This window comes from Macrosteles quadrilineatus, unplaced genomic scaffold, assembly GCF_028750875.1.
Source record: "Macrosteles quadrilineatus isolate MER2022 unplaced genomic scaffold, UCM_ALF_1.0 Scaffold_7__1_contigs__length_78375512, whole genome shotgun sequence".
In the NCBI taxonomy this organism is placed as follows: Eukaryota; Metazoa; Arthropoda; class Insecta; order Hemiptera; family Cicadellidae; genus Macrosteles; species Macrosteles quadrilineatus.
In genome coordinates this window covers 45,385,735-45,410,924 of record NW_026542600.1, presented here as the reverse complement: position 1 = coordinate 45,410,924, position 25,190 = coordinate 45,385,735, and the positions used below count along the sequence as shown (strand labels likewise).

Below are 25,190 nucleotides of genomic sequence, written 5' to 3'. Positions count from 1 at the left end.
GTGAGTAACTAAGGACTTCCGGACAATTTTAATATGATATTTAGGTAAGTTTCTTACCCAGGAGCAATGCCCTAAAATATTGGTAGAGAGTTCCGGGACACTCTGTATTTTATTGCTACTTGTTTTTTTTTTAGTGTTTCGTGTTGTTCGGTTGGCCGTATGATTGGTTGGTTGGTCAGGGCCGCGACCTTCAAAGTGGCTGCGTCGCAAGTAGGGTTGTAACAGCTGGAGTCACTACTCTCTGGTTGAACATTAGAGAAAAAATTGCCAATGTTTTTGCTGGTTTGTTTTCGGTGTTTCGTGTTGTTAGGTTGGTCGTATGATCGGTTGGTGGGATGCTGTCGAATTCAATTCATTCTAACCAACCTAACCAATAACCATGCTATTTGGGGTTATCCTTTATTTGATGGACTTCAACCTATTTAAGTTATTGAACGTTAAAACCTGTGTATTTAAAGTTATTTTGAAACACTATCAATTGTTTTTTATACGAAATACTAACTTATTTTCAAGCTATGATTAATGGTGAAAATAGTCAAGTTTCCTGGTAATTATTTTTATCACTCCTAGCGTAATTATTTTTGTTAATGCCCTATGGGCCCACCTACCTAACATATATTGAACCATCGCCGTTGTATTTATTTTGGTAAAATGGGTTGGTCGTAAAGTAAATAAATAAACTTATATTGCAATCAAAATATTGACATATTTTTTTACTATCAACAAAACAACAGGATGACGCCATCTTGCCTCTAATTTGACAAGTCCCATCAACCGATCACACGGCTAACCTAACAACACGAAACTCTAAAAAAACAGCAAAAACAGTGGTACGTTTTTTAAACACAAACACAGAGTGGTTACTCCAGTTCCAGTTATTATTATAGCTCAGTGGTGATATGACACAACTCCACCAAGACGTTAACTCAGTCCGTTCAAGTCCAAGTAAGTTTACTCCATGGCAAAAAGATTGGATTTTGTTTGTGAAAAAAAAGACTCAAGAAAACAACACTAACAAATTTGAGAATTCATTCTATTAGTTGGATTTGGATTTGGATTCATTCATTGGGCTTTGCTCTGTTCTGTTTGAAAGTTGTTTTGATTTGAACCGAACCTCAATGAATGAATGTAACTTTGTAACTTCTTAGGGTAATTTATTCTTCTGTTATTATTGGCAACACAGCTAACTTTCTTAATCAATTTAAGCAAAGCAGTAGTGTAATGAGGTGAGATATTTTAAACTTTAGTCAAATGTTGTAGGCTAGTATATTATATAATAGTAAGATATTTCATAAACTTCTAGGCCTATGTTTATGATAGTCCTAGGCTAAGTAGTTTTATCTTAGGCCTACTGATGGAATAAGTAGATTGAATAAGTATAGTAGGCCTAAAATAAGTAGAATGAGAAGCAGCTTTGCAAATAGGCCTAATTTCTATTACTGTATGTCGAAAATATGGGCTGCACTTTACTTGACGTCCTACACTCATTCGAATGAAAATATCGATTAATCGATTGCTTCATTCGATATATCGTTTGGTTAGTTAGGTAAGGTTAACCTAACATAACTAACCAAACGATATATCGAATGAAAATATCGAATCGAAAAAAACAATCGAATGAGTGTAGGACGTCAAGTAAAGTGCAGCCAAAATATGCCCCATTTCTACCTAATAGGCCTATTAGTTAAGAATACTTTTAAAATTCAGATTCAAGTTTTTAGATTCATGCTTTTAATTCTTGGTTAGAAGCAAGCCTTCTATTTTTTTATATAGTTTTAAAATCATTGTTACGGCCTAATTGTTTGGTTGGTAGGTGCAAATTTAGATTCTGTAGAAGTCCTGCATTGACTTCGCCACTCTTCCTAATGTTTTTAAGGCCCCAATTGAGTATTTGGCTGTTAGGCCTAAATCCTCATTGAGGTATGGAAGGCTAACATATTTCTGTTGGACCATAGCCTAGTACTTGGTTGCAAAACTGGGTATGAGGATGGTAATTATGATGACTAAGTTAAGGTGGTGATGATGTTGGTTTCGGTTGTGATATGACTGAGGAGAAGTGTTGCGAGGAAAGTGATGTTATTTTCAAGAGTTGTTCACTGTCACCGGGTAGTTCTTCATCATCTATTTAGCATCACCACACTCAAAGTCGCCACTAGACACCAGGGACGAGACAGATCCATCTCTACTGTTACTGTTTAGGTACACTTAAGTTATGGAGAAGCTGGTTGCTGGACTACATGACCACCACTAGGCCTACATGGTAGTCCTTCTTGATCCACCTCCTGTAGTTAATCACCACATCTCTCAAATGGATGGATTCTATCCTTCCAGAATGCTGTAACATTTGTGTCCCCCCAAAAAAAGCTGTTATAACTGTAAACGTATTAAAGAATAATGCAATCATTTTCAAAACCTTGCTTAGTCTGCAAAGTTCTATAACTTAAGCTATGAGATGCATCCTATGTTATTGCAGGGGCGTACCGATGGGGGGGGGGGGGCGGCGGGGGCGGTCAGCCAACAACAGTAACCTTGATCAGCCAGTAGTTCTTGATGTTGATCTTAACTTACCTCCTTCTCTTTTCCTGTAATGGAAACTCCAAATAATAATTTGGCGTAGTGATTTCTTGTTTTTTTTTTTTTTTTAATCTAGTCAGATTTTCTTTTATATGAGGTCAGACTTAGGCTAGATAACTTCAAGGTGCCTTCACCTAATGCCTTGTAGTACAACCTGTCTAATTTGGAACATTTTGCTAACTTTTAAATGGTTGATTTTACTTCTCGATATCGATAAACTCAGTGATATTAGTTTTAGACCTATTAAATAACTTAAAATGCATTTTTTTTCTTCATAGACTTCAAAGTATACTTTGTAACATACTTATCAATTTGACAACTGCTCTGCATGAAAATGTTTGACTCTTCCAATCTACTGGAAATAAAGATGTCTTATGACTTATGTCTTATGTCTTAAGGCTCAGTTCCATCTTGGCATCGTATTGTCGGAAAAGTAGTTTCCTGGTTGTGTAGTCCCAGGGTCTCCAACCTTTTCCCCTCAAGGGCCACATTGTACATTTTTGAAGACCAGTCATATTTAAATTCAGTGCAGAAAATTTGCCCCCCTCGCAGCATAAACCAACAAAGTCGCCAACCAAAATTCCAGATACCGGTATGCCATGCCTAATAAAACACAAGATGACACAAATCTTTTTTATCTAGACCTACAAATAATTTACTTTAAGAACCTTTAATTTGCAATAGTGTTAAGAAACTTCACAATAAGTTTAGCCCTACAGGAGTTTACAACAAGTGTTAAGATTAAAAAGAAAATTATTATTTAATTAGAATATTGCATTTGCCAAAATTGCAGCTCATTTAAGGTTGCAATTCAATTTGTAGTTCTTATAATCAGGGTTGATTGCAATGGCCATCTAACTGAGCAGATCTATATTTAGATGACTGTTACTAGGCCTACATGTTTCCTGCTAATTTTCCCCCATTGCGAAAAACTCAGCAATTCCATTCATTGATGGCATTCCACTGGTTCTATTTTAACATCATTAGGTAATCACAATCACTGGTGACGAGTGTTGGTCATCTGAGACACAGAAAACGTACTACTATAACCCAGAATGCCAACCGCATGGTAAAAAGCATTAAGCGTTTTGAGTGAGCTTTGCCCGTCAATCCGTAGGCAGCGCCACCAGCGTTGCTATGCTATTGCATGGCAATGCTGGTGGCGCTGCCTACGGATTGACAGGCAAAGCTCACTCAAAACGCTTAATGCTTTTTACCATGCAGTTGGCATTCTGGGTTATAGTAGTACGTTTTCTGTGTCTGAGATCATCTGAACACAGGTGTGTTTATGTGATTGCGAGAGAAGATTATCGTCGTTGCTATGAAAAAGAGTTTTTTCATTAGCCTATGCTGACTTTCTATGGGCCAAATAACTGCTCGCGGGCCGGATGTAGCGGGCTATAGATTGGAGAACCCTGGTGTAGTCAGTACAAAGTAAGGGAAATCTTGTAAAGAGTAATTTGTCTTAAGGTTAAATGTATTAAATGGTGTACATAAGTAGCATTTACAAATTTATTTAGAATCTATTAAACTCCAGTGTTTACAGAAGATAAAAGAATAAGTTATATTTAGATAGAGGAGGTTAAAAGTGTTAAATAATTGATAGTGCAATTAATATAAAAGTTGAAAAATGATAAAACTGTCATTGTAGTTTAAAGGTTTGACAAATATATTTTTTCTTTTTTTTTTAGAAAATATGAATAGTGGTAGACGAACAGCTCGGCAAGAAGAAGAACTCCATGTTCAACGCAGAAATGCTGAACTTCGCAAACAAGAACATTGGAATAGTGTAGCTGAATATTTCAAGACTTGGGATGTTAAAGCTTCTAAATATGCTTCATGGACATCGGAGGACTATTTTAAGCAAAGGTAAAGCAGATTAATTTAAAAGTTGTCATACAATACTTTTTAATAGGCCTACTTTAATACTTTTCAATGAAATCGGCGACCATACTAAGTACAGTAGGTATTTTAAGCCAAGTATGAATGGAGATGAGTGTAGGATGAGTGGCGCAATCTTATAGTCTTGTTAGTGACATACACAACCTGAATCCCGACGTACGTAAGACTCAATGTAAGACTGTATGTTTAGAGGGAGAGAGAGAGATTCTTTATTTTGCAATCGTCAAGATGGATGGTTTTGGATGGTTAAGAATGGAGTCATATCAAATACAGATTTAAACACTTTTGACGTAAACTTGCTTCACAAAATATTGTTTTTCCAGTCTTTGTACTCTTTGACACTATACAAATGGCGGAGTAGCAGCCATTTCAGTAACTCCCTTTTGATCTTGCCAGAGTCAGGACTTAGCCTCTTCATTTCCTCAGGCAAAGCATTAAAGCATTAATTGAGCTGTTGTGTTTTTGATTCGTTGAAAACGAGGTCGTTCATGTTGCAAAACTCAAACAGACCGATCCCTGAGGATTGATCCCTTAGGATCTCAGGGAAGTAGGGCCTATCTTTATTGCTTTTGGTCTGTCTAATCAGCACCAATTGATTTCTTCTACTCAAGTAGCTGCAAAATCAAGCAAGTGCAGTATCTTCAAAACCAAGGGCTGAAAGCTTGGTAAGCATCAGGGAATGACTGAGGCAATTGAAGGCTTTACTCAAATCCAGGAATAAGCCCATAACGGTTTCTCCTTCAAGCCTGTCCAGCATATCCTCTAAAAGAGACACAAGGGCTGTCAATGTTGATTTGTTACTTGTAAATCCATGCTGCTTTTCAAGGATAACACCATTCCTTTTTAGATGGTCAGTTATTCTGTACCTACAGAACCACTTTCTCTAGTAACTTAGAAAAAGTTGAGACCAAAAAATGGGTCTGTAGTTGCCTAGTTCACCTTTGCTTCCTTTTTTGTGTAGGGAAATGACTTTGGACGATTACATTCATAGAGCCATTTTGTTCAGACTTAGATTGATGATATGGCATAGTGGTTTTATCAGTTCTTCTTTGCATTGCTTCATCATGAATGAAAATATTTCGTCTAGGCCAGATGAGGTTCTATTTTTAGTGCCAATGATGATTTTGATAAGCTCCCTGTCTGAAGTAAGTTGGAAGACAGGAAATGGATGGTCAACTTTCCACTTGTGCGATCAAACGTGATCAGTTCTCTCAGTCTGGATCTTCATCAGTGTTTCTTCTGTGTTTGAGGTGTAATGGCATTAAACTCACTGGAAAGAACAATAGGGTCATGATGATTTTCGATCCAATGGTAAGACTTGTTGTGATTGACTGACTTCTTTTTTGTTGTCTTTCACTATTGATAACATTCCAGATGGCTCTGCTAGTATTTTTGGCCTCCGAGATGTACTTGGCACTCGCTTCCTTTCTTAGTTCTCTCAGTTTTAGGTTTTAAGTCTTGACTTCTTGAGCTCATTCATCATTACCTTATCTTCTCTTCTTTCGCTTAAGATGTAGTTGTTTTGCGTTTTGAGATACCGTGCCTTTACACAATTAGCTTCTCCATGGTATACCTACTTTTTGGGCGAATTTTCCTGAGTGAGCAAGATGAATTCAGAGCAAGTGTAACAATCAAAATGAATTTGTTGTAGGCTTCTTCGGCTGTATCAAACTTCAATACTTCTTCCCAGTCCTGTTCAGCCAGAGTATTTCAAAAGCAGATGTAGGTTCTCATGGTTTGTGTGTCTCTGGTTGTTGTTATGGTCAAATTTGTTTAAACAGTTGCAGGTCACTCCATCTAAGAACTCAGTGGACATGCAGAACATATCGATAGATGAAGAAGTATCCTTGGAAATACATGTTGGAGAAAGATCCAGCCTTTGGATGTTGTAGGTTACGAGGAGCTCACTTAGTTGTGCCCTCTCATTAGATGGTTTTAGAGAATCTACATTGAAATCTCCAATGATTACTGTGGTGTTGGCAGTTGTAGTCCACTTATCTAAGGCGCTGGAAAGAATCTGGAGAGCCAGTGAGAAAGATTCCTTGTCATGGTTTAAGATGAAGGGTTTTACACATTATCTTATCTGTCTAAAATATTCTTTAGTGAATTTTTCTTGTGAAAATATTCCAAATGTTGCCTATTAGTTGTGTTTAAAATTAGACAGACTGGACCTAATTAGGGTTTCTCGTTTTCAGTGAAGAGGCTCGAGTTGAAGCTGAAAATAAAGAAAAGAAGAAGCAAACACTTGATGAACGCCGAGAAAAGTTAAGACTAGTCCTGGAATCGGAACAAAAGTTGTTTGAAGACGAAATTAAGGTATGCAACATTTTTATTCAGTTTACATAGGTACCGAAAACTTAAATCATGAATTATATTGATATGGAGCTTTCTTGTTGTATAGGTACCTAAAAACGTGTTTTATGGATCAAGTTTACAAAATGAGATAAAAGCGGGGAAAAAACTATTACTATCTCAATTGCAAATATTATATACTAAAATTATAGATTATTTTGTCAACAATAAGATTTTTTCAATAGGCTACTCACTGAAAAATACAAGTCGTTCACTCCCATAAAACAGCAAATAAATACTACTTTGAGGCTAACTACTGTACATTTTTTATTGTTTACTATGAACAATGCCGTGTAACTTTTTTTATCAGTTCCATCAAGTATTTTGTTAGACCTGCTGTTGTTCTAAAATCAGTGTAATCAACTTTTTCCTGTTGGCCTACCACTGTTTTGCCCTCATCAAGTCTTGATACTTACTTACTTACTTGATACTTGTGTCCTTAATCCTTGACCGACAATGTCGGATAGATTGCGTCAGAGGCATATTAACATACTATTTAATTACATATTATTTAAAACTAATATTTACAAACTTCTTACTAAACAAACTATTTATTTACTGGGCTGTGGTGATTTGATTTCCTAACTGATTTCCTACTGTAGTGCTGTTTTCAGCTAACTTTTAGTGGCACTTCCCTTAATTCCTCTAAAGAGTAGAGGGGTCTATTAACCAGATGGCCCTGCAGTACTGCCCTGAAATTAGTCTTGTCTAACTCTCTCACTCTTTTTGGCAGCGTATTAAAGATCTTGATTGCTGAGCGAGGGTAACTTTTGATGGAGTGGCTAAGCCTACACCGCGGCAGATCAAGGTCCTGGGCCTTTCGAGTGTTGTGGCTATGCTGGCTTTCTCTCATATCAAAAAGGTGGAGGTTGTCTTTTAGGAGTAGCAAACTGCTTAGGACATATTGGCTGTGCACTGTTAGTATTCCTTGCTCCATGAAGAGAGGCCTACAGTGTTCATCAAAGTCTGAGGATGTTATAATTCTTACAGCCTTCTTCTGTAAGAGGAGAATGTCCTGAGTTAGTGGTGCGTGTCCCCACATCGCTATGCCATAGGTGACATGGCTATGGAAAAGAGCATGGTACACATTTAGTAGATAGGGCTTTGTGATGACGTAACGGAGCTTCCTCAAAAGACATAGTACTCTGGAGAGTTTAGTATATACCTTATCTATGTGTGTATTCCAACTTAGCTTGGGGTCAAGCCAAAACCCAAGAAGTTTCACAGCTTCGTCTTTATGTGGATCAAACTTTAGGGTGCACAGCAGCGATTGGGTTTTGTCCTCATTTAGCTTGAATCGGTTCATGCTGAACCAGTCTTTGGCCCGTTCCAGTAGGTGGTCAGTCTCCGTCCGAACCTGTCCAATGTCCTTCCCCTGTGAAATGAGGGTGGTGTTGTCTGCAAATAAGATGGTGGATCCATTAAGCCACAAGTCCTTAATCATCAAGCTGAAGAGGATTGGGCCTAGCACCGAGCCCTGAGGTACTCCGTGTGGGATGTCTCTAATACAAGAGGAAGCACCATTTAGGGAGACAACCTGCTTGCGGTCGGCCAGGTAGCAGGACAAGGTGTCAAGGACAGCACCTCCAACTCCATACTTCCTAAGTTTTGCTATTAGCAGATCATGACTCACGACATCGAAGGCCTTGCTGAGGTCGCAGAGTCTCAGAAAGACTGACTCGCTGTGTTCAAAGGCTTCCGTGATTTTCTCAACAAGAAACGTCAATGCAGTGGTCGTAGAACGTCCGCTCCTAAAACCGTGTTGAGCCTCAGAAAGTAAGTTATTATTTTCAAGGTAGGCCATCAGTTGGTGTTGTATTAAGTATGTTCTTTTAGTCATATGATTTATTTGTGTTTAAATATCTTTTGTTTACAGATGATTTTTGTAAACATGTTTTGGTAAACATTAGTTTAGTTGGAAATAGAGTTTGTTGAAACAAGATGTGTGTTTAATATTCTTGTATTAGAAATAGAACATGGTGGCAGCTTAGTGGATTTTTATCGAACTGAAAGTCTAAAACCACGCATAATGTCAAGTAAGGGCAGAAAAAAACGAAATACTCGGAGGCAAAGGTATGAGGATAACGGTGAGGACGACACCCAAAGTGAACTCAACTACGTTTCAGAAAGGGACTCTAGAAAGACTAAAGATGAGTCACGAGGTTTTGCATTGGGACATAAGAACCGAGAAAATGATGCAGCTATGTATACTCCTACTCCGATGGTCAATATCACTTTACCAACTCCAGAAACGTTCTCTTTTACTCCGAATGAGTGGCATTCCTGGAGGAATCGCTTTCAAAGGTACAGACGGGGTTGCGGTCTGGATAGCACTTCCGACGCTCGGCAAATCGATGTACTTTTGTTTGTAATGGGTAGTAGAAGTGAAGATATTTTCGATTCGTTTTCACCAAAACCTAATACTTATGACGAGGCTCTTAGGGCCTTTGATGAATACTTTGTGCCAAGACGGAATATAATTTATGAGAGATCAAAATTTTTGAGACACAAGCAAGGGAGTGATCCATCTGAAAAATTTATAACAGATTTGCATTGCCTTGCGAAAACGTGTGCATGGGGTGAACTAAATGATGAGATGATGCTTCTCGTCCTCATTATTGGTATGCAAGATGAGGGTCTGAGTGATAGACTCCAGCTGGAATCTCAATTGACTCTGGAGAAAGCAATTAATACCTTGCGCCAACATGAGGAGCTAGAACGCCAAAAACGTGAACTTGCCAATAGTAATGTTTTTTTGGTAAATAAAATGTCAGTTCAAAACGGTAAACCGAATTGACAGAAGAAGTGGAAGCCTTCGTCCATGAAATCAGTATGATTAGAATAAACACTACAGATGAAAATGTGACAAAAGTACTTCACTCACAAATGAGGGATCCAATATGTGCACAACTCAAGCTAAAAATTTTAGACGAATGGCCTGGAAAATCAAGTTTACCTAATGAGATTCAAGAATACTTTAACGTGAAAGACGAGTTAAGTTGTATTGATGGGTTATTGCTTCGAGGAACTCGGATGATAATACCTCATGAACTACGAGCGGAAATGCTTGAGAGGCTTCACAGTGGACACTTGGGAATCACAAAAACAAGGAAACGTGCTTTGGAAACCATGTGGTGGCCTGGAATTTCTCAAGAAATAGAAAGAAAAAGCAAATCGTGTCCAGTGTGTATTCAGAACTCAACTAATCACAGTGAACCATTGATTCCAGAACTTATGTTTGGAGGGAAAATAAGAGACAATCTTCCATCTACTTTGGTTGGAAATCCTGTGGAAAATAAAGACTTTTTTGAGAGGGAGAATAAGTACCAGTCGAAGTATAAGATGCAATTTGATAAACGACATGGAACGAGGGGTTTAAGTGAATTAGAAGATGGAAGCATGGTATGGATCACAGATCTACGTAGACATGGTAAAGTAGTCAGGAAATTGAACGAACCACGTTCCTACCTTGTGGACATTGACAAGAAAACCATTCGACGAAACCAGAAGTTCTTAGTTCCTGCACCATACTACGGAGAAGATTGCATTCTTTCAAACTGTTCATCTACGGTCCTTAATTGTCCATCTAACTCACGTGATCGTCCAGACGCTGGCACAGTTACCCATTACGGAAGGTCCATCAAGATACCGAGGCGGTACCGAGCTTCATGAAGATGTAGACATCTTGAGGCGGGATGTTGTATTAAGTATGTTCTTTTAGTCATATGATTTATTTGTGTTTAAATATCTTTTGTTTACAGATGATTTTTGTAAACATGTTTTGGTAAACATTAGTTTAGTTGGAAATAGAGTTTGTTGAAACAAGATGTGTGTTTAATATTCTTGTATTAGAAATAGAACAGTTGGATTTTCATAACGGTCTCAAGGATCTTGGAGAAAACTGGTAATATGGAGATTGGCCTATAATTGGACAGCAAAGATGGGTCACCCTTTTTGAAAATTGGGATAGTTCTAGCTATTTTAAGACTGTTCGGAAAAATACTATTGCTTAGACATAAATTTATCAGGAAAGTTAGTGGTTTTTCTATTTCATTTATTGTACTTTTAAGTATGGAGGTTGACAATCCATTAATATCTTGGCAAGTTGAGTCTTTAAAGCCTTTGACTATGCTAGTAATTTGTTTTTCACTCACCTTGTTCCAATGTGTTAGTGTATGGTTTGAGGAAAAATCGTCAAGTTGGTGTAGGGGGTCCTGATGCTGTAACAAAGGTAAATCAGAGATTATGTCATCCGCAACTTTAACAAAGAAGTTGTTAAATTCGTCAGGTGACGCTACAGCAATGGGGCCAGGAGTTTGCTTGCGGTGCTCATTAACAATCCCCACACGGCTTTACAGGCATTAGTAGATTCTGAGATCACTTTAACATTGTGTGCCTTCTTTGCATTTCTAACTTCAGAACTATAGTGCTGTTTTATTTTAGTATAGAGTAGGAAGTAGCGAGCTTTTTGATTATCATCATTGGCAAGTTTATAATGATCATGAACTAGGATCATATGAGAGCGTGTAGCTGCAAGTTGAGGGGTATACCATGACTTATTGCTATTTAGGGGCTTAGGTTTGTTAGAGGTTGATTTGAATTTACAAACTTTTAACGGAAAGATCTCATCAAATTTATCTTGGTACACTTTAGAAAAGACAGAAAAAGCAGATTCGGCATGTTGAATATGTTGGATTGAGTCACAGTTTACTTTCCCTAGCTCTTTGCACAAAGTAGGCAGGTTGGTCTTATCTATAACTCTTTTTTTAATTAGATAATTATCACACCATGCAGGTTGGGTCCTTACCTGGTCTGCTACCAATGACATGAGCACAGCTCCGTCGTGATCCGCCACCATTGATTTAACCACCTCAGTCCTATGGTCCCAGGAGTTTGTGTTGGTAGCTATAGCGTCCAGACAAGCACTTCTTCTGGTCGGAGCCCTCGAGGTTATGTGGAGATCAAAACTTCTTATAAGTTCACAAAGATAGAGTTTACTAAGATAGTCAAGACACAAATCCAGCTGTGTTATAAATGTTTCAAAGGGGCCATCAGGTGACCTATACACAGACAGCAACGTTGTCGAGATGTCAATTATTTCCACAGCGGTTGCTTCAAAGGCAAGTTCAATGCAAAAAGTGTTTAAATCAATATATTTACATGTGAAATTGGATGTTGCATAAATAGCCACACCACCATTTCTATGGTCCTCACGGAAATAAGCACTAACTTGTTGTAGGGAAGCTATATAAAAGGTTGATTCTCCAGCGTTCAACCAATGTTCCGAGATACACAGAATGTCACAGTTGTTTTCCTCCACAAATAAGGACAAGAGCTCAGCTTTAGTTCTAAGACATTGAACATTTAAGGCAGCTATATTTACAGTCACTGATTTTACAGCAGGCTTATTTACACTAACAGGCTTATTAGCACTAACTTGCAATGGTCTAGGCCTAGTCACTGGCAGGTTTAGGTTTAGCCTATCTGAGATGTCAGATTGGGGAGCAAGTGAACCTAAGACCAGTCTCCTTGGCCACTATTTCACCACAGTTCGATAAAAGGTTCTGCCTAAAAAAGAAGACTTATCACTATTTTCACGTCTGGATGGGAGGTAGGTTCTTACTAATATTCCAGCAGGCCATAGGTTTGGGTCACGGATTTTAGATTCAAGGTCCGCAGGAACACACACTTTGAATGACTTGTAGTCTTTAAAACGGGTCTTGAGTTCATAACACTCACTGTCAGTTATGCCATTGTCGTTTAGCAGGCAAGAAAGCTCTTCACTTGTAGCGTTGGAATTTACTCTTGAAACAAAGAACAGGGATTTTCTGCGGGCTGCTTTCAGTTTGTTTGAGACACCACTTCCAACTATGACGTCATTGTATTTTGTCTTGCTGGTGTGAAAATCAAATCAGTGTTGTTTGACTTGGTTTTAAGAACATCAGAGTAGCTTTTCGGGTATTTGGATATATTCGATACTTTGCTTGTATTAAGATAAGAAGTACTATTTTCCTTTAAAGGTTGAGATGGTGTATATAGAGAAATTTGATAATAAGCAGTTTCGTTAAGTTCACTTTTCTTCTGTACCGAAACTAGCGTCAATTCCAGCAGTCCATTTCCATTCCTTGATTCTTCATTTTGATTAGTCATCTCTGTAGTTTCAGTTACATCCACTGCCTTCTGTATTTCATGTGTTTTTTTGCCAGCCAATGAGGGTTGGATTATAACAGCGTCATCATTCGATGTCGTCATTGACATTGATACGTCATTACTCATATGTGTGCTGGGGAGGGGAGACATGTTAGGTTTTGAATTGTTATCCCCTTCAGAGGTTATATTGTTAGCCACAATATCTTTGTTCACAATTTGCTTTATTGCTACTTTGGTTTTTATGCTGCTATGATTAATCAGTAAATTTAGTGTTTTTCCAGTCCTAAGCCAATCTTGTAAAGGATGAAACTTGTGATTTAATATCAAGTAACTCACGAGTTAGCTCCGATTCCGCATTGGTTCGGGAGATGTAGTTCCTCAGTTTGACGTCACAGACCGGGCAAAACCACTTCATAAAATCTTCCACCTTCTGTATTTCACTATATTTTTTTACAGTTATGTTCACACATTTGGCGTGGTGCCAGGAGTGACACATTCCATTACAGAAAATCGCTCTGTCATTATCTAAACACCGTTTGTCGCAGACCGGGCACTCTACCACGTCCTTCACGTCCGCCATCGCCACAGCCATCAGTTACAATAATCATGGTTATATAACAGCTGTGACATTAGTAGGAAGAAACTTCATCATTAAATGTCACCATGATGCAATGTTATATAGGGTAGGCCTGCTGCAGTGGAATTGTGCACTGAAAATCAGAAAATAGTTTTTTGGAGTAACGTTTTTGTTTGGAATATTTTTTTTATTTTAAAAACAGTTCCATACATTTTGAGCCTTTTCCCAAGCTAATTTCTAGAACCAAACTGAGCCAGTAACAGACTGAATTTAATATTCTTGATGTCCTAGGTTTAGTAGATTTATCCTAACCAAATGTGAAAACTTTAGATCTCAAGAGGTGTTACTAGAGGACAGCAAAGTTGCACATTCTCCTAACTTGTCCTTTGCTACTGAATCCAAATTTGAAGCTAAAGTTATCAGTACTTTATAATTTATGCCCAACATGTAATGTCAGCTTAAAACCATAAATAATTCCCACTATGGGAAGTTCGCTAAAATTAAAATGCTATAAATTACCATCTCTAAGATATCATTGAAATTGCCTTTTATGTACTATTACGGTCACCTGATCAAATGAAAACTACATTTACTTTGAACTTTTTATTCGATTTTACAAGTAGGCCTACTGAAAATTTACACCTGTTCACAATTTTGTTGACAAAAATGTTGACAGATCACAAAAAATGTTGACAAAACCATAAACAAATTTGCCATAGAACATTTTGCTTTTGATTTGTTTACTGCCTGCCATAAAACTGTCAGTACTTTCCATTTTTGCTGAAAAAATTTCAAATCTGTTTAATTTTTTCAAAACGCTAACATCTTTTCCTTAACTCTTTTAATAAACTTATTTTTATGATTCACCTGCATGAATACAAAACATAGCTTGGAATATTTTACATCGGTTTAGTATCTTTGTTTGAGACGTAGACAAAAGAGTACTGAGTGGTTCACAAACAAACTTATTTTATTTTGTGTTAAACAAAGGGAGCAGGGTCAGATAATTAGACTAAAACAGAGATAGGAATGTAAACTGTGAAGTATGACGAGCCGGCAAAGTGTTTCCTGGAAAGTGGACGGATGAATAATTCTATATATGTTTTCAGACAGCACACAATGAGTATATGTACACTATAAACAAATTCCAATATTCCAAACTTGTTAAGGCTGTCTAAATGATCAGTGACAGGATTTGCAAGATTGTTCTGTAATCTTGATATATGTGGTATTTGCAGACTAAAAGACACGGTGGTGCCAGCTGGATGCCCCTAGATGAGCTAAAAGGTGTGAATCTTGAGTTGAAGCTCCGATCCGAACAAGCTCGGAGAAGGGAAGCGGAATTAATTCAGTATCAGCGTTGGAAACAAGAACAACCAACACTGAGAGATGTATGTATTTCTCCCAGTTTGGTTAATTTATCAGGTGTTGCCAGTGTATCAATATTGGTTAATTTTGGTGACAATTTGTAGTATTCTTTAGCTATATTTCTTTTTTCTTTTATCCTCCCATGTCTACATAAAGATTTTTTTAAGAGGTCGGCAGCCTCTTTTAACCTTGCATTTGCCCATCCACATAGGCTATGAGCCCGTGTGTGGAACATATCCAGCAAAGCAAGGTTTGAGCCACTACAATACAAGGATGAACTGTACTGGTAAAATGTTTGTGGCATTGACCAAGATACGAACCCACAACATCGCTGCCTTGAGCACGAAGTCTGTGACGCTACTGACTGAGCCACCGACTCACCAAATTATCAATTTATTAGTCAATTATCATTTTATTAGATCAATATTAGGCCTATTGGCTGGTGCCAGAGAAGTGGGTTAATTACTCTGAATCTTGAACATTTGAATATTTGTTTGTTCTCCGAGTTTAGTTTATACACCAACAATTTATAAATCCACTAAATCCAGTAACTGTTGGTAGTGGTAGTGTAATTTGGAAATGATTTATAGTATGAATCTAAGACAAAATTATGTAATCCTAAGAAAGTTTAGAATTAACCTGTCTTAATTGATTTTAAGTGACTGCTGATTCCAAATGTGTTTAATTTAGGATTGTTCAGATTACTAAATTGTCCTAATTAAATTTCGTACAGATGACTTTGTTTTTTTATTTACCTAGGGTTTCTTGTATTAGCCTTTTTAAAAAAAAGAAGTAGGGATTAAATAATACCTGACCAAAACTATTTGCTTGGAATAGGCTATTTTCCTAATCCAAAATACTTTCCTGTGAAAACTCTTTGAAACGCATACTCCAAATAACTAAGGATTGTACCAATAAGTTATTTTTAATTTGATTTAAGTAAAGTTAAAATGTATTGAGTCATAGGTCATCTATTTAAATGGGCCATTCATTGTTATAGCTGGAAAGAAGGCAACATCTCGAGTTTATGAAAAAATCTTGGATAGATCAAGTAAAAGAACGAGAGGTTTTGAGAGAAAAACAAAAAGCAGAGGCAGCTCTACGTGCTAAGGAAGAAGAGCTTAAACAAAAAGAAGCAGAAGAGTTTGATAGATTGCATTTAAAAAGAAAGGAAGAAGAGTTAAAAGATCTTAAATCTCAAATCAAAAGACAATTGGAAGAAATAAAGTAAGTATTGATTCTTGGTGTCAGAAAACAAAAATGTTAAATCAATGATCTTGTTTTGTTTAACCCTAATAATCAGGTTAATATTCTAGAAATCATACTATGATAAATACATTTCATGTTACCAACCAACAGGCTGACTAACTTGTATTTTTAGGGAAAAGATTATAGATTGTGTCAGTTTGGATGGTGTGTGAAAGTAATGACGGAAAGTATCTCAACACTGAGGGTCACACCAGTGGTAATAAATTTATCCCGTGACAATTACTTTGTACACAAAAACAAAAGTGATGGTGCTTGGGGAATGGTTCCTGTGTGCATGTGCATCCCACTCACCACAATGTATATTAACAATTCACTTTTCATTCATTAATTTCTTCATGTCATAAAGATGGCCATGTTAGCATAGCCCTACTGCAATGTACCAACATACTGGTAAACTAGTTGGAACTGTGATATTGTTTTATTATGATGTGTCTGTTTTTATTTTGAACAATGACAATACCATTGTTTTAGGGCAAGTGCTGAGAAGTGTAAAGAAATTGAAAGACAAGAGGCTGAAGAAAGAAGGCTTCAAGCAGAAATAGAAGAGATGATCATCCAACGGAAGTTAGCTGATCAGAAACAAGCACATAAGCAACTAGCGTAAGTTGGATGTATCACATTACCTTTTCACAGCTTAATACCCCTTGTGCCTTGTGCCAGTGTATATGGGACATATCTAACTGTAAGATGAAATAAATTGATCCCAAAATGGTTTCTTAGTAGCCTATCTATCAAATTTCAAATCTCATTCAATTGCATTATGGATTAGAGGTTTGAATTGGACTCATGATATTTTATTATGTATAGTAACTTACGAAACTAGAAAATGTGAATCGAGATATTGGAGAGACGATTTTGAGTTTGGCTCGTCACTTCATTACTTGTGTTTATTAAATCGTAGCATGATTTAATAAACTAATAATTTTGCATGAAATCGGATGTGGTTGGTACCAATAGAAAGATTTTGTTCTGGAGTTTGTTTTTTTTGCTATTTTTTTTCTTTCAACGCCAGTGGCATTTTACGAGAGAGTTAGTTACAGGAGTGAAATGTTTAGTGGATGTGCCGGGGATTGAACCCGTCCCTCCCGCACCGAAGTCCGAGACGCTAACCACTAGGCTAGCAACACAACCATTTTCATTAAATAACTTCTTGATCAGCATTGTACGTGTTATTAAATTTACGGAAAGTAAATAAAAGATACACCTTATAACACTTAAAACATAAATTTAAGCTTATACTGTTACTCACAAGACGGTAAATATACAAAAAAGATGGTAAGTGGTGATCGATTTCGTTTGGAAACTCCAATCATCATCAGACCCAATAGGCGAAAATCACCACTTACCATCTTTTTTCTATATATACCGTCTTGTGAGTAACAGTATAAGCATAAAAATATGTTTGAAGTGTTATAAGACGTATTCCGTTTATTTTCATATCAAGAACCATGTGATTATAATGTCAGACAACTTGGGAAATAATATTTAGAAACCAGCTGTAGGCAATGACTAATAAATAAATAAAGAATTTTGTTAACGTGATCTAATTTATATTGATTTGTAGTCAGAAATAAAAACGCACAATTTTAAATACACTGGTGTTGTTGGGTCAGCGTAAATAAGCTGTTTTGTTACGACTATCACCCACTGCCAACTTCACAATACCAAATACTCTACGATTCCCTCAATGTTTATTGCTTTTTGTCAAATAAGTCCAGAACTTAATAGATCCTCAAGTTTCACAGATAGATCCGTGACTCAGCAAGACGATTTAGATCTTATTTGAGTCCTCGATTCAATAAGTCCAGAACCTATAGATCAGGAGCTCGGGAACTGGCCCATAGGGTTACAATTTGTAGTTCTAATATTTAGGATTGATCTCAAATGTCCATTTAACTAGGTAGATCAGTATTTAGATGACTCAGCCATTAGTTTTGAGTTTATTGTCTCAGACTCAGATTATAATTACAACAATGCTAATAACTATATTAGCTTACCTTCAACAAGTGATCATCTGTGACGCCTAGCGGCACGCTATATTTTATATAGTGTCAGAGGTTCGCGAGGCAGGGGGGCATGTCGAGCTCGTCAGCCCAACGCGAGCTAGCGAACCCTTCCCCCCACCTACTTTTCCAAGTAGGTGGGGGGTACCATCTGCAAGCCTTCAATACATGGATGAGTCTAGAATCTAGATTTTAATTATATAGGGTTATCAATTAGAAATGTCAGGCTAGTTAGCAAAATCAATGACCTGCCGTGCATGTAAATATATAACGAAATAAACTTGTTAATATTGAATATAATATAAGTATCGGAAAAATAAACTTAACATGTAAAACTTAACATGTAAACTTTAATATAACAACTATATTAAACTATGCATAAATAAACATAAATAGTAGAAATAATATAAATACAATGTGTGCAGCTCTGTGTTAATGTAGTTTCCTAATGAAAATTAAAACCTATTAAATAATGAACCATTAATTCTATGATTTCGATGTATGATATAGACTGATAAAAAAATGTGAAGATGATTCAATGTTTACTATGACGACGGGTTGAAACTACCCGTTGGGTAGTTGAGCTATCGCGTCATGTCTCATGTCTTTACCAGGAATTCCTCCCTTCCACAGTTTACATGTTAAGTTTATTTTGCCGATACTTATATTATATTCAATATTAACATGGATTTTGGGATCTACACTACTTTGTTTTTTGTTTATAGCTCACAAACCGTAAACATTGTCCAATTTTGATGGGACAAAAACGGAAATGTTTGTTAAATCGACGTTATTAATGTAAAAGACTAAATTTATACATCGGTTTTTAGCTTTGTTAATGACAATTATGGAACTAGAGCGTTCACGGAAGTGTCACTAATCGGATTATAAAGGGTCGGGCGGGACCGGCCAGTAATGACCCTGCCCGTACGTCTGGGCTGCCTCAACTTAGGGTGGCGAGACCTATATCATCTCTCTGACTGACACTCTAAAATATTGAATAAAATAGGCCTACTATAATTTCCTCTAAATAAATAAATGATACCTTATTTGCAAATCACTATTGATACTATTAATTAATTAAACGCAAATGAATACCTGTTTAGTTCTACAAATAATTAATAACTAATTACTAGAATACTAATAAAACGTTAATTCAACACCAACAGATTATGTATCTTCCATTAAATAAAATAAACTGTAAGAGAAAACAATACTTACACTTCTTCTCCTTTTCCACTTGCCTTGTAGGAATCTTTTATGAGATGTGTAGCAGTTTCATTAAACTGCTCACATAGATGACAGACAGTGTTACTGCCAAGTGTGACAGTCTGTAAGTCCTTTCTGAAATAGCCCTGTCCAGTTAAGAGTGATACAGCCAATCTTTTGTCTTTCCTTTTCAGAATGAGTAGTGATTTTGATAAAGCAGTTATACTTTATTATTCAAAGTTTGCTGTGCCAACAATTATTATTCTTATAAATAATTGGTCTTTTGATTGTGAAGTATTTCAGGTGGATACAAAAGCCCATGGGTTATTTGCTATGTTCCTCCCATGATCACTTTTTATTGTGTCTCCCCTTCTGTCAGCAGACTTCTCATTCCCCTCTATAGGGGTCTACACTATGGGTCCCCAAAATTATTCGGTCCAACAGTTGGCTTGGTTCAAATTGGAAATTGCTTTTGAGCTAAGTTCTGGCCTGGTAATGGATTAGAGGTGTGCTGTTTGCAGGCGCTAAATTTTCGATTGCAGAAAGCGTCTCTGAAAATACACGAGAGATGTTCACGATTTTGCTTTGATCGCAGGAGACATTCGAGATTTTACCATGACTCCAGGAGACGCTCACAATTTCCCTTGACCACGGGAAAGATTCACTATTTCACCATGACCACAGGAGACGCTCACGATTTGCCTGTGACCTCCGGAGATCCACAAAATATCAATAATGTACAAGTTGTGTAAAAAAAGTCTGGCCCTCAGACCCTTACTTTGATATACTTTCGAGCAAAAATCCACTTCATCATCACACAATTGTTTGCTGGGAGTTGGAGTACCTGAGCATATTCCCATGCCACTTTTGAAATTATCTGCTACTGCTATACTATTTGGGGCGTGGAGGTAACATTTTTAATCCATCCTCAGGAAGGTTAACTTAACTTTTGAGTGGAAATGGATTGGACTTTTATCTGCTAAAGTACATCAAACGTCATTTAGTACACACCTGATATACTTTTTTTGTTTAATTTTTAGGGCTTTCTGGACTCGGCAGTATCAACTGAAGCTGCAAAAGAAAAACAAAGAGATAGAAGAAGAAATCATACAGGATCAAAAAATGTTAGAACGACTTGAAGAAGGGTTGAAACGTGAAGTAAAAGTGAAAGCTCATGCCAGAGAATTTGCCAAAAAAGAAATGGAACTTGCTCTGAAAGAACTTCAAATGCATAGGCAAAGAGAGCTTCTAAGACAAAAAGAATATGAACACATGTATTTGTGAGTATATGGTTTTTTTCATGTATAACTCAACAGCTGTTGTAATTTATTCTCTCCAGTGTCTTGCTGTGAAAGTTTTGTATTCGAGTACCAACTTCTCGACTATTTTCACCACGACTAGTGGTACTAAATTTTTAACATAAGTGTGCCAAGCCTGAAGCGGATAATAATATTAGTACTGGATTTTTATACCCATTATAAATCAAACCAGTTGACATGAATTAGTATCCAGGCTGTTACATATTCTGCTGTATCATTCACTTTTGTGTTTACTTTATAACATATAACACCTGTTGGTCTAATAATGTTCGTGTAGGCTTATCTAAAAAGTTATTGTTATTGCAGTGAAGAGGCAAAACGAGCCTGGGAGATTCAAGAAAAGAAATGGATGCAAGAGCGTCAAGCCAGGGACCGCTTAATGACCGAGGTCTTGGACACAGTAAAGAAACAGGTATACTTACCCTCTAAATCTTTGACCTCTTTCTACTACTTCTAATAATGTTACAACACAGTTTCTTAAAATAAAAAAATTAATACTGTAGCTCATTATACAATTTAAAATACTGCTGTCAAAGTTGAAAACAAGTTGAAATGTTAAAAAATTGTTGTTTGAAAAGTTATTAGATATTTTAAAGCTTTAATGGACGCTCATTTTAAGAACTAATAAATAGTACTCCACAAAAAAAAAAAGTTTGATTACTTTCCTGCACAAACAAAACCACAATCCAACGCATGTCTCTCAATGGCGGAAACAATGTCGTCGTGCCGCCCTATTCTCGCCGGCCTTCGAGCAGGACAAGCTCCCAAAATATGACCAAGGGTTTCAGGTGCTGAACAACATCGAGGGCACGTTGTATCCGTATCACTCTGCCTAGCCATGTACTCCTTGGTAGGTCTGTTAGCAAGCTCAAATGCATGAACCCTAACAGAGTCCGTGACCCTGCCGATGAAGGCTTCCAGCCACTCCCGTCCCAAGATTGGTTCTTCGAGTCACTTTTCATGCAGTTTCCTAGCAAGGTCTCCAAGCCAAGAAGCTTGTGGATCTTCAGTCCAGTTAGCCTGAAAAGTAGCTGGGTCCTCAGCTGTGTCCCAGATACTGCCACCCTCTGCAAGATCACCCTTTGGGCCTCCTGGGACAGCTGTGACTGTCTCAAGCTCTTCCTCCAAGGTTTCCTCCGCCCTCTGTGGCTGAAAATTCACATCCTCAATGTCAATTTCTTCCCCATAGGCGGCTACTCCTCCTTCGTGCCTTGCCAGGATTCCACTGGACAAGAGTAGTCTGATGTTCTCCCGAATTTGGGCTGGAGTCTTTTCGGGAAGTAGGTCGAGAAAATTGGCCTTATATCTGGATCCCCTTATCAGATGCTTGTTCTGAATTAAAATGTTGACTTCATCCTCGCCCCAGACAGCCCCTCGCTGACCACTTCCAGGTCCTCTAACATCCAATGCTCCATCCTCATGATGTTGGAAGTAGACTTCCAGATGCCTATGTCAGATGTGTTGGCCTCGTCCACGCTCAGAATCAAACTGGGCCTCACAAAATTGGCAAGGAAACGGTTTTTGTGTTGGGGCCTCCCCTGTGCAACGAGGAGTGTGACATGCAGCCACATGTGGCCCATTGAATATCCACTGGCATCCTGAGCACTTAAAAGTGATTGGTCTGTCCCCGTACATAGCTCAATGATGCTTCATGAGCGGACCAGGTCTTTGAAGCCAGCTCGGGCAGAACTTACATCTGCAAGGGGCCCAAGGGATTGAATAAGCCTCCTCAACCACCTGAGGACTGAGGGCCAATCCGATGAATGGTTGACCAGGCTCAGGGGATACAGGATTAGTTCCCATAATCGGTCCTTCTTCTGCTCTCCTTCAGAGCTATAGAGTAAGCCGGACAAACGTTGCTGGTGATATTATGATCATTCGGGCGCTTTGCCCTCTTACAGGGCGCACATGTCGGGTTCCGGGCCTTGTTAGGGCACTCTCTAAACTCATGACCTTCGGCACAGTGACCACAAGTAGGGGATGACGCATTGCAATGTTTCGCCACGTGTCCATAGCTTTGGCATCTATAGCAGCGCGTTGCCTCGGTGTATTCTTTGACTCGACAAGACTCGAATCCTACAAACAGCCTTTTTTTTCCTGCCAATGCCCTGAAGCAGGGAACGCTGAGCTCAACTACCCAATTTTCCTTGCCTTCCCTCCTGGATTTCAGTTTCTTAACGACTACGAAACCTATCCTGAACTGGTCCAACTCCATTCCTTCCACATTTTGGTGGAAGATGTTAAGGAATGCCTCTTCCGCGTTGCCATCCTTGTTGGGGATGTCATAAACCAGAATTTTTTACTTTCTGCCCTCCGGCCTCCGTGATGTGAGGCCAGCCGCAGAGATTGCCCTGTTATTAAGAATTTTCGTAGCGCTGCTTTTGTCCGCAGCCTCAACAATTACGGAACCCTTCCTTCCAGATTGAATCCTCGTTATCTTGATGTTATCTTCCCTTGGGTTCAGGGCCGTCGCGATCGTCTTCCTGGTGCCTTCTGAGGTTAAAGCCGGCTTACCCTGTTCATCTGTCCCTGGCCTTATTAAGATGGCTGGTCCTTGCGGCTTGTTTGGCCTTAGTAGCTTCCGCAAACGACCTCGTATTCATGGGTGGCGTGCCCATGGGAAGCGATCCAGTTAATTTCTTCATTTCAGCCTCAATTGAGGCCCTCCCATCAACTAGGCCGCAAAGGTAGGCTATTTCGTTGGGCTGCCGGTTCATGATGGCTGACATAAAATTGAGTCTCTCCATGATGGCCGCTTTCTTGGGTGCAGTCAATTTCTCACAGTGAAACACGATGTCTCTGGCAGCTCCCTCAAAGGACGGTTGCTCACCTGGCCCTCCGGTATACCTAAAGTCATCGAGAGGTTCTTCGTCATTCTTCTTCTTCCTCTTCGTCATTCTTCCTCTTCCTCTTTGTCATTCTTCCTCTTCCTCTTCGTCATTCTTCCTCTTCCTCTTCGTACTGGAGCTCTCACTTAGTGCCCTCTGACTTGAAATGGTGGCCAAGCCAGCCTGCCACAACCTTGCTCTAGCCTCTTCTTGCTGTAGACGCCTTACTTCGTCCTCGGCTTCCTTGGCTTCACGATTGGTTCTTTCAAGATTCTCCGCGAGAAGAGCCGCCTCCGCCGATTTCCTGGCCACCAAGTCAGCAGCGTCGTTGAGCGGTGAGCGTTGCTGTCCTGCCATCTCTGTGTCATCGTGGTGATGTTCTCCAGGAGTCCTGATGGGCGAGTAAGGGGGTGAGTGACTCAACCTAGATGATTTTGAGAAGAATTTCTGATAGTCATCTTTACCATCCTTAGACATCTCGGTCTGAGGCAGGGAGCCCCGGCCGAACCACGGGCGTGGCTTCCAACAAATGAAGTGGCGTGCTTTTCACTCCTAACAAACTTGCCAAGTGAAATCCAAAGAAATGTTTGAGATTGGGGCGATGTGGGTATACTATATTTTTTCCAGAACTTTTTCAGGCCAACTCCCCGTTAAAGTCACTGAGCCTTCCGATGACCCACCGTTGAAGTCTCTTTGAGTCCGATGCTTCAGTTTCTACAGCCGTTAAAGTCACCAAGGGAAATCCCTTCACTTTCTCCCTTTTATCCCTGAGGGGGGTCCTAGATCCCCGTGGGTGCCAAAAAAAGATCCCTCAGGGAAATTGTCCCCAGAGAAGGTGAAACTTGCCCAAAAATTACCCCTTTGGGTAATCCTCTTCTGATTCCTGTTATTGTTGAGAAGTGACCCAAACAAATCTTCTTATACTTCTCTCTGTTATTTTTTTTTCCTTAAAAATGGCGGGAATCTGTCTGGATATGAAAAAAATCGGATTCTCACTGGACTGAATGTCAAAAAAATTTTCCGTTGAGGAACTAACCGGAAATAACCTCAAAAACTGACATGTGCTCCAATGAATCAAAAAATTTATCTTAAGGTGCGATCCCACGGACCGATTTTCTTGAAATTTTGTGGGAAGCACCCTCACAGTGTCCTGCAACTTTGTGTGAAAGAAAATTTGATCTAGCTGTGATATTTCAAAGAAATCGGAGATCTTGTGTTATGTACTAATTTCCTTTTGCTGAAGCTAATTGTTGATGAAAAATGTTCAAATTTGGTGAAAAGGTGTCTTGCCAAGTCTATTTTATTTTCAACAAACAAAACAACTAATAGTAATTATAGATTCACGGAAATATTTTGAAAGTTTTTCCAAAAAAAAGTTTAACCTTTGGTGTATTTTTCGTGTAAAGGAGTTTTATTAAATATAACCTCTTATTTTGCAGCGATTTTCTACTGTATTAGTTATACATTGTTATGATGATTTTGTCTTACAAGCATGCTTAATATGTGCTTGTGCCGCGTCAGAGCCTATTAACCCATTCCTAAAAGATCCTTCCATTATGTTTTGATAAATCTGTCTCAATGTATAAGCCTAATTCACTTTTTGATATATGGCTTGTAATTGTAACTAAATTGTTAATCA

At 38.3% G+C, this 25,190-nt stretch overlaps 1 protein-coding gene across 1 annotated transcript in view; it reads left to right on the top strand.

Annotated features, from left to right (window-relative positions):
- The first annotated feature begins 1,143 nt into the window (after positions 1–1,143).
- Positions 1,144–25,190, top strand: part of LOC128998524 (trichoplein keratin filament-binding protein-like) — a 34,470-nt gene continuing 10,423 nt past the window's right edge. Inside the window, exons 1-8 of the mRNA XM_054424695.1 lie at positions 1,144–1,226; positions 4,266–4,443; positions 6,672–6,792; positions 14,794–14,946; positions 15,924–16,150; positions 16,664–16,792; positions 20,445–20,684; positions 21,030–21,135. Of these exons, the coding sequence (XP_054280670.1) occupies positions 4,271–4,443; positions 6,672–6,792; positions 14,794–14,946; positions 15,924–16,150; positions 16,664–16,792; positions 20,445–20,684; positions 21,030–21,135 (1,149 nt within the window). The 5' untranslated portion in view covers positions 1,144–1,226; positions 4,266–4,270. The remainder of the gene's footprint in view (positions 1,227–4,265; positions 4,444–6,671; positions 6,793–14,793; positions 14,947–15,923; positions 16,151–16,663; positions 16,793–20,444; positions 20,685–21,029; positions 21,136–25,190) is intronic.